Below are 12,325 nucleotides of genomic sequence, written 5' to 3' on the forward strand. Positions count from 1 at the left end.
GACTACCCTTGGGAACAGACAGAGATGGAATTCTCCTTACTTCCGGGGAAGCAGCACCAGAGAGGATACTGAATCCTGCTCCTCAGGGTCCCAGTTCCCTCACCCAGTGGTGGATCCCAAGTCTAAGTGCAGTTACCAAATCATAAACAACCAATTTTCTAGTAGTTTCTTGCCATATTTTGAAAAATAAGAACGCATCTGTTGTGAGTTTCTGGAAGGTATCTGGAAGAAATCTGAAGGTTTCTGGAAGTATCTGGAAGGTCCCACATTCTTTTGATGGGGAGTGGGTATGGATTAGGAAAAAAAATGAGAATTAAGTCTTTTGATTGATGCTTAGGTACTTTTTACTCTCTCAAGGTGTGGGTATGGGGGCTAGGTGGTAGTGCACCTGGTTGAGTGCACACATTACAGTGTGCAAGGACCTCAGTTCAAGTCTCTTGGCCCCCACCTGCAGGAGGGGAGCTTCATGAGTAGTGAAGCAGGGCTGCAGGTGTCTCTCTCCCTCTCTATCTCCCACTCCCATCTCAACTTCTGTCTCTATCCAATAATAAATAAAATAAAATAAGTAAAAAAAAATGGTGAGGGTATGTTGCTGAGATCATTGGGACTCTTACCATCATGCATCCAAGTGCACCAAGTACTCCTCTCCAAATCCTGGGATTCTCTTGTTGTTTTCGCCAGGCTGGCTTCACGGGCAGGTAACAGACGACCAGGGACTCATGGCTGGGTTGTATGCAGTATCTCTTTATTCATGCAGGACACAGCGCAATCTATACCAAGCTAAGCTAAAACTAAAACTACAAACAATCTTGTCCTTATAAATATACTAGCCCAGTAGGGTGGGAACAGGATGCGAAGCAGAGAGGGTGGAGAGAAAAGTGACTGGTGAAAATCAGGGTATGACAAAGAGAGGGGGTGGAGCAGGTGAGAATTCTACCACTAAACCACCAATGCCCTGGAGGGAAGGTGGTGCTTGTTAACAGAGGTTATGTAAATAGAATACAGTGTTATGTAAATAGAATAGTGTTAAGCAGGGGGGATTAAACTAATGAAACAGAAGGGGTTTTTAGAAGCATATCAACATTCTCTGATGGTAAAGTCAACTGTAAACATCATTCCACCTGAGGTGAATTCATGGACCTCAGAAAGAACACTTGTATATTTAAAGAACCAAGAAAAGAAGCAATTATTGTTCATTTAAGTTAGTGATTTAATTATTGTTCATTTAGTAGTGGTTTACAAGATTATGACATTATAGGGTATCATCTGACACCTCACCCACCACCCCAGTTCTGTGATGCAGCCCACCCTCACCCTGGTGCTCAGAAAGACTTAGAGAAAAAGCCAAAACAATTTTTGACAGTCATGGCCGCTTTTCAGGGAGCCTCCTATCAGTCAGTCACAGTCACACCAGTACTGGATTCTGAGTTTGTTTTTTCATCACGTTAAAATAATCCCATTTATTTTTTAATGCAAGACTATATATGTGAACTGAATGTATGCTACTTTCTCTTAATTTGTAACATTACCCTTATAGTTTTTCATTTTTCTTTTTAAAGATTTCTTTTGTTTTAATATTTTATTTATTTATTTATTTAGATAGAGACAGAGAAATCAAGAGGGATATGGGAAGAAAGAGTGGGAGAAAGACAGAGAGACACCTGCAGTCCTACTTCACCACTTGTGAAGCTTCCTCCCATCCCCAAAGGTGCTTGGCTTGGGGTCCTTGTGCACTGAAACATGTGTACTCAACCAGGTTTGCCACCACCTGGCACCTGTTGGGACTATGTGTAAGCCTGATAGAGCTTAGGGAGAACCACCCCTTGTCCTTGGATGGAGGTCTGAGAAGATAACCTCTTGGTATGTCTCTCTCAACCGAGGTGAGCATAAGGGGCGAAACTCAGACTTGGTTCTTTCCTTCTTGACAGAAACCCCAGTACTTCCTTCCATTAACTGCAGGCCACATGGCCGCAGATTCACTTATTCAAAGTTACCTTGTGATCACAGAAGAACACACCTTATCACACACTTCATCACACACCTCAGACCCCAGACAACAGAAATTCCAAACTATATGGCTTTTTGATATCCATCTTCTCTCTGTCTCACCCTATAGGTTTAACCCCTATGCTTCTCTCAAATACCTTTGGATAATTAAGTTGCTTGTGTCATGGAGAATAACTGTCTTGTATCTCATCAATTCCTGTCATACCAGCCCCCTACCTTAGGGGCATACCGACCGTTAAGAAACCTATAATTTCTGACATATTTCAGTAATATTCCCTTCGTTTGTTTTTCTATTTAACTCATGTCCACCTAGCTAATAAACGAGTTCTGAGTTCTGAGTTACCACGCTGAGGAGCTCCCTGGTGTCTTTTACTTCGTGTCACACCTGTCGTGAGCGAGAAAGAACCAGTCCGTTACCTTTCCCCTGGAGATCACCCCAAACCAGAGAGAGACCCCGAAAGGCACCACTCTACTTTATTTTAATGAGAGAGAGATACAGAGAGATAGGCCAGAACCCTGCTCAGCTCTGTTTTGTGGTGGTGCAGGGGATTGAACATGGGACCTTGGAGCCTCTGGCAGGAGAGGCTTTTGCAGAACCATTATGCAGTCTTCCCAGCTGGGGTGGGGGGAGTGAGGAGGGCGCAGAGGGGAGGTGAGGGCCCTGGAACAGGGCGGAGGCTTGGCAGGGGCGGGCTCTGCCCTTCTATCCCTCCTCCAGGGAGGCTGAAGGCGGGTGACAGGAGGGACACCACGGGGGGGGGGGGGGGCGGAGGAGGGTCAGAACCAGAATCGCGGCGCAGTTCTGGAGGGCGGGGCTCAGCCTCCAGCACCCTGACTCTGCACCCAGGACGCTCACACCTTGGAATTCCTGCACTCCGGGACTCCTGCATTTCTGGACTCCTGGACTTCTGCACCCTTCATTCTGGAAACCTTGCACCCTGGGACCCCTGCACACCGCGACACCCACACCGCAGAGACTCTGGATATTTTTGCACCCCGGGGACTTCCGGACAGTACCCTGGAAATCCTGGCACCCCTGAAACTCCCGAATCCCGGGGACTCCAGCATCGCGGGAGCCCCGCAGCCCCGCAAGGGTTTCCAGCTCCACCTGCGCCATGTCCCGCTCCCTGGGCGCCGCGCTCTGCCCGGCTCTACTGCTGCTCGCGGGGTCCGCTGCCCTCTCGGCAGGTAGGAAGGGCCCAGGCGGAGTCTGGAGACTCTGTGGGTGCACTGGGCACTGGAAAGAGGGTACTCCAAACTAACTGAGGGAGACAGTGAGAGGGAGGGAAAAGGAGGGAGAGGGAAAGGGAGAGGGAGAGGGAAGAGGGGGGGAGGGAGTCGGGGGGGGGGGAGAGAGAGAGAGAGAGAGAGGCAGGCAGGTGTGGGGGCTTTGAGCATCTGTTGGGTGACAGTTTGGGCCGAGTGTCTGGTGTGCACTCGGCTGCGTGAGGCTGGGGGTCAGTGGTGGGATCTCTTTGCAGGAGCTCTGGGGACGCTCAGCGGCCTGGTGGCCTGGGAGGAGGGGGAGCAAGGCTCCGGAGATTCCTAGAAGCCAGGGGACCTCAAAAGCTGGGTGCCAAGCTCTGCAGGCAGGGCAGGAGCGGAAGTCTCTGGGCTTAGCAAAGCAGGTTGCTTTCGAGGTACTGACTTTATTAAGAGTTGCAGGGGGGAAATAATCTGGCAAGCGCCCCAGAGTTTATAACAGGTCTGTGCCTTGATAGGTTAAATAGAGCCTTGCCCTCGAGCTAGACACCACACGTTTCTTTACACAATTTAACAGGAAAGCAGGGTAGGTGGCAATGAAAAAATCCCTTAACTGTAAAGCTCTTTCCACTTAGACATCTTCACTTTGGGTAAAGGACACCAAGATGAGGCCCCTTGCTAAGTGTCTTTAAACATTGCAAGCAAGCGGGAGGGTGAGGATAGTTGCAAACAAAAACGTGGCATTCTTCAGTAAGGCTGTACTTTGCCCCAAGTTGTTTGTGATGGACATCTGTTTTCCTAGGTGACAATTTGTTTGGCATTCAGAGCAGTAACCCAGGGCGGCAATTTCCTTCTTAGTGGCACATGCAGGGGGTGTTTTAAATGTCATGTGTAAATAGATTTCTGGAGAGAATCTTTAAATCAATATGCAAAGTCAGAAGAGATCAACTGATAACCAGTAAAAATATTTCAAGTACGTTTGAAAAGACAGCCTTTCAGGATAGCGATTACCCAGAGAGTTCAGGAAGATGATAGGCTAGAGTGAACATTTTGTTCCTAGAGTTAATAAATTCATCAATGGGAAGTCTTTATAAGATACCAGAGAAATTCCAGGAAGTCCCAGTACTCAGATGTGTTCTTGCTGGTCTTAGAGGGCACATGGGGAGTGGGGAGCAAGCCTTGTACATAACATGGTTGTAACTGAGCTCACCCTGCATGTTGCCTGTGGGCTTTTTTTTTTTTTTTTATACTTTAGGGAACCAAATAATTTAGCTGCAGACATTTAAAAATAGGTAAAATCTTTTACCTGGCTTGAAAGGTCTGTTTATTATTAAAAGATAAAAGCTTAAGGGAATTTCAGGTGCCTTGGTCATAGCAACTTCTGCTACCCCCATCTATTTCTTTAGAAGGCTCCAGCACTCTAGATGTTCAAATGTGGGGGAAAATGCATCAGCCACTTAAGTTTTGTTGGGTGTTCTTCAAGTTGTGAATGTTGAAAATGCCTCAGTTGGAGATAGTGTGGCAAGAGTATAGACAAATACTTATTAAAATGGAATTTTTACAATGAGATGTTCTATGCTTTTTGAGAGATTTATGTGCCAGGGATTAGATTTGGTTTTGGGTGGCTCAGGCATGCATACTTTGTGCTCAGTAAAACTTTTTCTGTGTTGAATGCATTAATTTTCAATTTAATTTTATTTTAATGAAAACATACTTCTCGTCTTACAGAGCAATATTTATTGCTGTCTGCATGTTTTGATCTTCCTCTCTATACAAATAATCATTTGGTAGAGGATTCTGAGGTAGTATATTTATTTCATCTTTTTTGATAGCTTTTATCATGTGTTAAGTTACATTTTTTGAGTTATTTATTTATTTATTTATTTTTTTAACCAGTTAACACAGTTAACCATCTTTGAAGTCCTGAGCATGTCCTTGTTGACATGTTAGGTGAGAAGTTGTCCATGACACAGTGATAGCAAAATGAAAGACAGGAAACCACCTGACAGCGTGTCTCTTCTGCTGAGCTTCTGACCTTCGACTGGCCCTACCTGAAGACATAGAGGACCCAGTCAACAAGCCTATTTGTTCTTCCAGGGCTCCTCTGTTATCTTGCCTGCCTTACTAATAGCAGAGTAGAAAACCATGTTCGTTGGTGAGCAACTTGGAGTCTCAGAGAGGAATATTTGCTGGAAACTTAAAAAGAAAATATTCATTGGTCTGGACTAGCTTTAAAAACAAATAGGCTGCATCAGTGTGGCCACCTGGTTCCTCTGTGTCTGGCAAGAAAGACCTGGTGTGCCCTTCCAACATTTGCCAGGTGCCGCAGACATTCCAGAAACTGTCTCAACTCCGGAGCAGGGTTGTGGGAATCATATAGGTTTGTAGTGTGCATTCTCTACTCACTTCATATTGTTTCCTGGCTGAGAGTTAGGATTGAGAATCTCGAACTGGAATCAAAGTGAAAAGCTGTTTCATGTCAGAACCACAGTGGGTGTTCCAGGCAGGAAGGTTCCCTATCCCACTAGCTAACATCCCTCATAGCTTTGAAGGTGTGGTGGGAGTGAAAGGGAAAGCTTGGAGATGACTGGGCTGAGAATGTGGAGCTGTTGCCACCTTTGCCCTCCTGGAGAGCAGGTCTCTTGGTGGATATTACCTAACTGTGGCCAGAGGTGCCCTGGTTCCAGGAAGAGACTCCTTCAACACAGCAGAAACAACCTAGGAGTTGGGGGTGGTGGTAATCCTTCCTTCCTTCCTTCCTTCCTTTCTCTTTCTTTCTTTCTTTCTTTCTTTCTTTCTTTCTTTCTTTCTTTCTCTTTTTCTTTCTTTCTTTCGTTGAAATAGACTTTTTAATTTAAATTTTTATTATTAGATTTATTTATTTATTTATTGGTTAGCCACAGACAGAAATTGAGAGGGGAAGGGAAGATAGAGAATGAGAGAGACAGAGAGACACCTGCAGCCCTGCTTCACCACTCAGGAAGTTTTCTCCCTACAGGTGGGGACCGGGGGCTTGAACCTGAGCTCTTGTGCACTATAATAAGTGCACTTAACCAGGTGTGTCACCACCCATCCTTGTAGGCTCTATTTCTTCACTGACTTTTCTGCCTGGATAATTTACCTAGCTTCCAACAGACAGAAGCATTAATTAGAGAGTTCCTTCAGCTATACATGTACGAGAACAAAGAATGTGAGCACTGGGGGAGATGGGGAGGTGGCTCTGTGACAGGGAGCAGGCCTCATTGAGGCCTGGGTTTGATCCATAACACTGCAAATACATGAGTGCTATTTGACCTCTGCCATTCTCTTGCCCCTCCCCCACTCTTATGAAATAAATATATATTTTTTAAAATTTGAGATATAAGAGAAAGAGGAACAAAGGTCATGCCACATTTCTGAGCTGTCTTGCAAGGGTTGCTCCTTAGCTAGTGTGACTGGCTGTTGGAGGCCCAGGCCCAGGAGCAACAGGGTTCAGGCAGGTTGCTGGTGCTTAGCTCTGAGCGTGTGGAGTTGACTCTCCCCGCTGGTAACCTGGGATAGGTGATGCCATATAAGTAGTGGGCTTAGGAGTCTGGAGGATGGGGATAAATCTACACTGAAGAACCAAAAAAAAAAAAGGGAAATCAAGGGCATTTACAGATGATTTTAAAGAAAAAATTGGTAGGTTTTCACATTTAGCAAATTGCAACACATTCACTTAGATTTACATTTCAGACAAACAGATAATCTTTGGTATGTTACAAATAAGATGTGGGACGCATATATATTAAAAATCAATTACAGCTTAAACATGATTTAACTGGAGGAACATTCTGATTGTTATCTGGCAAGCCAACATTAAGGAAATCCAGTGGTGGGGCCAGTCATTCATACACCAGGCTAAGTGCACATAGTACTAATCTCAAAGAGCCATGCGAGACCTGGGTTTGAGCCTCTGTTCCCCACCTGGAGGGGGAATGCTTCACGAGTGGTGAACCTCCCCCTCTCAATTTCTATTATATCCAGTAAAATGGAAAAAAAAGGCTATCAGAAGCAGTGGATTTGTGGTGCTAGCACTGAGCCCCAGAGATGACTATGGAGGAAAAATAAATAAAATAAGTAGGTAAGTAAGTATAGCATAGTGGCTTCAACCAGTGACATCACATGCTTTCATACTGAGTATCTCTGTTTTCTATATGTGCAAAGACCTATTTTTCTTTTTTTAATTTTTAAAAATTATCTTTATTTATTGGATAGAGACAGCCAGAGATCAGGGGGAAGGAGAGATAGAGAGGGAGAGAGACAGAGAGACACCTGCAGCCCTGATTCACCACTCATGAAAATTCCCCCCTGTAGGGGACCAGGGGCTCAAACCTGGGTCCTTTTGCACTGTAATGTGTGTGCTCAACCAGGTGCACCACTGTTTGGCCCCCCAAAACTTATTTTCCTAAGAAATATGATATGTCTTAAAGGAGAGAGATAGTATAGTGAGATTTGTTGCATCTGTTCTTGACTTGTTCATTAGAAGCAGAAGTGTAGACTTGTTTTTATGTCCTTATTTGTTTTTTAAACTTAAAAAACTATTTATTGGATAGAGATAGAGAGAAACCAAGGGAAGCTTCCTTGATGAAGAAATAAAGAGAGAGACCTGAGAAAGACAGAGAGAGAGCGAGATACCTGCAACACCACTTCACTGCTCATGAAGCTTCTCCTTGCATATAAGGATGGACTGAAGGCTTGAACCCAGGTCCTTGCACCCTGTAATTGTGCACTTTTCCAGTGCACTACAGCCCAGCCCTTGTCCTTGTTTCTTAGAAGTTCATTTATTCAAGCTCTTCTTATCCTTGTAGGCATCTGTGAGTGGGTCACTCCCATTTTTTTCTGCTCAGAATATGTCAGCTGCTTCCAAAGTGACTGAGAGGTATATGTAGAAGGATGTGTACCTACCATGAGTTTCGACAAAAATAGACGCGTGAGAGAGATAAGAATTACTCTCTGGGCAGTCTGGGAGTATGGACCAACCAGTCAACGCCCATGTTCAGTGGGGAAGCAATTAAAGAAGCCAGACCTTCCACCTTCTACAACCCACAATGACCCTGGGTCCATGCTCCCAGAGGGATAGAGTGGGAAAGCTGGCTAGGCTTCCCTGGATTGAAGACCCCACCAATATGTCCTGGAGCTCAGCTTCCCCAGAGTCACACCCTACTAGGGAAAGAGAGAGGCAGACTGGGGGTATGGACCGACCAGTCAACGCCCATGTTCAGCGGGGAAGCAATTACAGAAGCCAGACCTTCTACCTTCTGCATCCTTCAACGACCCTGAGTCCATGCTCCCAGAGGGATAGAGAATGGGAAAGCTATCAGGGGAGGGGGTGGGTTATGGGGATTGGGTGTTGGGAATTGTGTGGAGTTGTACCCCTCCTACCTTATGCTTTTGTTCACTAATCCTTTCTTAAATAAAAAATTAAAAAAAAAAAAGTGAAAGAAGGAAGGAGGTGAGTAGGAGTATGGAGTGTGAAGCAGACAAGGAGACTTGATTTTCATGGAGTTCCACATTCTGCTCTTGGTTAGGGGATGCTCCCTGGCTTTTTAGCTGCCTCTTGGAGGCATCTGCTTGCATTAGTCAGTAGGCTAATAAGCCTTCGCTCTGTCCTGATGCTTGACTTTTTCTCTTCTGGAATTAGCTTTTCTGTTGTTCTCTTATTATTATTTTTTCCGAGTAGGTATGTGAAGATACAGTTTCTTTTGGAACTGTTTTAAATTAATCCTCTCATGAATTCATGGATGAATCATTCAATATGACTCAAGAGCTTGGCTTATTACATTTTAAAAAATAATTTAAATTTTCCTGTGACTTAAGCATCCCAAATTAGATCAGTCTACTTTTTCATTGAACTTTTCACTTTGGGAAAATGATTAGGATGCTATAATTTTGAAATTGAAACATATACATTTTCTTCCTATCTGTTTTGTCACCCTTATATTGGGATGAGGAGAGAGAGAGAGAGATGAAATAGATATTACATCTTTGATTAGGTTCACTTTATCAAATTTTTCATTCAGTGCAATGATTGACTAAAATCAATACTTTATTTAGTGGTCGAAAGCAGGGTTAGAGAAAAAGAAATACATGTAACTGAAGAAATATTTCAAGTGTTTTCTAGCTATACTATTTTGTGAGGTGTTCTATTTGCATGGAGAAGAAAGTAGACTTTGTTACTGCAGATGGACTTCTTGAATAGTACTGAGTATTTTTAGCCAAAGGTAGATGAAGGTGCTCCTTTAGAAATGCCTTTATTCAACTCTTCTTCAAAGATATTGTCATCATTTTTTGAATTACTTCTTTATTACTTTTTTAATATCTATAGGATTTCTAGTGCTGATTCTGATATTGAGGATTTGATTTTTCCTTATTTGCACTTGGTCAGTTTAACTGGAGGTTTGTTAATGTTACTGTTTTCTTCCAAATAAACAGCTTTTAGTCTTATTGAATTATTTTCAGTTATTTCTTCTCTTCAACTTATTTGCATTTTGTTCATTCTTTGCTTTTCTAGTTCCCTAAATTATCACTTTAAATCATTGGCAAAATTTTTCTTAAAGAAGCAGATAGTATATAGTTTAGATTTGTGGTCCATAAAGTCTCTGTCACAACTACCTAATTCTGCTATTATATAAAAATAAGTAAAGAAATCTCATAAACAAATAGATGTTACTGTGTTTCAATAAAATTTTATTTACAAAGACTTTTCAGGTCCAGATTCCAATTCCATGTATAGAATTGTCACTATTAATATCCAGGTCCAAGTCTAGACTCAGGTCAAGTTCTTCATGAAGCATCAAAACAATGAATAAGCAGAGTAAAATACCTATATTGTTGAAACAAAACAGCATATTTAAGAAAACCCCGAATTAAATGAACTATGCAAACTTCTTTAAGAGCACACCAAGACTGTGCTCCTAAGGATGCTGATGGAAATGAGGAATTCAGTGGGAGAAAGCTTTAACAAAGCCAGAAAATGTGTGATATGAAAGAAATAACAAACCAGTGAGGTTAAGATCACAGTGGATGAGCCAAAAAACATAGCAGTGGGGTACACTAGCAGGAAGACTGAAAATTATGGGCATTTTCCAGTTGTTAGGTGGAGTGTTCTACGAATGTTATTAGGTCAAATTGTTTTGCGGGATAATTTAAATCTCTGTATTTTTACTTGTATTCTGTCTTCTTGATTTGTGAGTTACTGAGAGAAGATTGTTGAAATTTCCAACTTGCGTGTTAACATTGGGAAGAATCAAATGCTTCCACATTGAAGTCATTCTTGAGAACTCCAACTGTAAAAGTAGCTTAAACAGAAATATAAAAATCAAGGCTGTTAGATTGGAATAAAAATCTACCTTTACTACATGCTATACTTCACTTTCAATATAACATGTACACTAAAATAGAAATTAATTAAAAGTAAATATGAATAAAGTTGTAACATGCAAACACTAGTTGTAAGAGAGCTTGAGTTACCATTTTAACAACTGACAAAATAAGACTTCAGAAAATGAAATGATGCAAGAATATTTTATAACAGCAAAGGGCTCACTTCACCAAGCAGATATGATAATCTTAACTGTGTATACACCTAACCACAAGTTAATAATGTGCATGAAATAACAATTGTTAGAATTTTAAAAAGAGGGAGTATGGACCAACCAGTCAATGCCCATGTTCAGCGGGGAAGCAATTACAGAAGCCAGACCTTCTACCTTCTGCAACCCTCAACGACCCTGGGTCCATGCTCCCAGAGGGCTAGAGAGTGGGAGGGCTATCACGGGAGGGTGTGGGTTATGGATATTGGTGGTGGGAATTGTGTGGAGTTGTACCCCTCCTACCTTATGTTTTTGTTCATTAATCCTTTCTTAAATAAAAAATTAAAAAAAAATAAAAATAAAAAAATTTAAAAAAAGAATTTTAAAAAGAAATAGACAAATCCATAATTACATTTTAAAATTTCACTACTCTCACAATGGTGAGAATAATGGATGATAGATTAGTAAGGATATATAGATCTGGAAAATAATTATAATCAACTACATCTAATTGACATTTTTGTGACATCCAAACCACCACCAGTAGAATATGAATTAATTTAAAATACACATTAAATATTAATGAAGACACACCATATTATTGATCAGAGAACAAAAGTATTCTCTTTTGAAATTATTAGTAATTTTAATAATTAAAAACAAGATTGTAAGGTAACAGGGGTTGTTGGTATGCTTCTAATTCTGCTCCTAAAAACCCATTCTGTTTCATTTGGTTTAATCCCCCCTGCTTAACACTGTATTCTATTTACATAACCACTGTTAACTAAGCACTGGCATGCCTGCATGCCATTGGTTTGATCCCACTTAAAGCTGTGGTCTATTTACATAAACCACTGTTTACTAAACACCACCCTCCCTCCAGGGCATTGGTGGTTCAGTGGTAAAATTCTCACCTCTCTGCCCCCTCTCCTTGTTACACTCTGATTTTCACCAGTCTCTTTTTGCTCCACCCTCTCTACTTCATATCCTGTTTACACCCTACGTAGCAAGTATATATAAGGACAGGATTTTCAGTTTAGTTCAGTTTTAGTTTTAGGATGGCTTAGATTGTATTGCGTTCTGCATGAATAAAGAGATACTGCGTACACCTCAGCCATGAGTCCCTGGTCATCTGTCACCCACCCACAAAGCTAGACAGATAAGGGGTATAATTTTATACAGTTCCCACAATCAGAGTTCTGTGTCCCATCCTCTCCATTTGAAACTTCTGTATTCTTTATCCCTCTGAGAGTATGAAACAAAGATCTTTATGGAATGCAAAATGTGGGAGTTCTGGCTTCTGTAATTACTTCTCCACTGGACATGGGTGTTGGCTGATGTATCCATACCCCCCAGCCTGTTTCTAAGTCAATTTTAATCACAGGGTATTTTTTCTGAACATCATAAAAATGAACTGGACAGATGACCCCACCAATGTATCCTGGAGCTCTGATTCCCCAGAACCCTGCCTCACTAGGAAAAGAGAGGCAGGCTGGGAGTATGAATCGACCTGTCAATGCCCAAGTTCAGCAGGAAAGCAATTACAGAAGCCAGATATTCCG

General features: G+C 42.2%; 1 protein-coding gene across 4 annotated transcripts in view; it reads left to right on the forward strand.

Annotated features, from left to right (window-relative positions):
• The first annotated feature begins 2,829 nt into the window (after positions 1 to 2,829).
• ACVR1C (activin A receptor type 1C) overlaps positions 2,830 to 12,325 on the forward strand; it is a 133,848-nt gene continuing 124,352 nt past the window's right edge. For all 4 annotated transcript variants that reach the window (XR_009545969.1, XM_060177905.1, XM_060177904.1 and 1 more), the window contains exon 1: positions 2,830 to 3,195. Coding sequence is in view for 3 of the 4 variants with exons in the window: in XM_060177905.1 (XP_060033888.1) it covers positions 3,123 to 3,195 (73 nt within the window). In the remaining variant the exon portion in view is untranslated. The remainder of the gene's footprint in view (positions 3,196 to 12,325) is intronic.

The sequence above is a fragment of the Erinaceus europaeus genome, chromosome 18, assembly GCF_950295315.1.
Source record: "Erinaceus europaeus chromosome 18, mEriEur2.1, whole genome shotgun sequence".
NCBI classification, from domain to species: Eukaryota; Metazoa; Chordata; class Mammalia; order Eulipotyphla; family Erinaceidae; genus Erinaceus; species Erinaceus europaeus.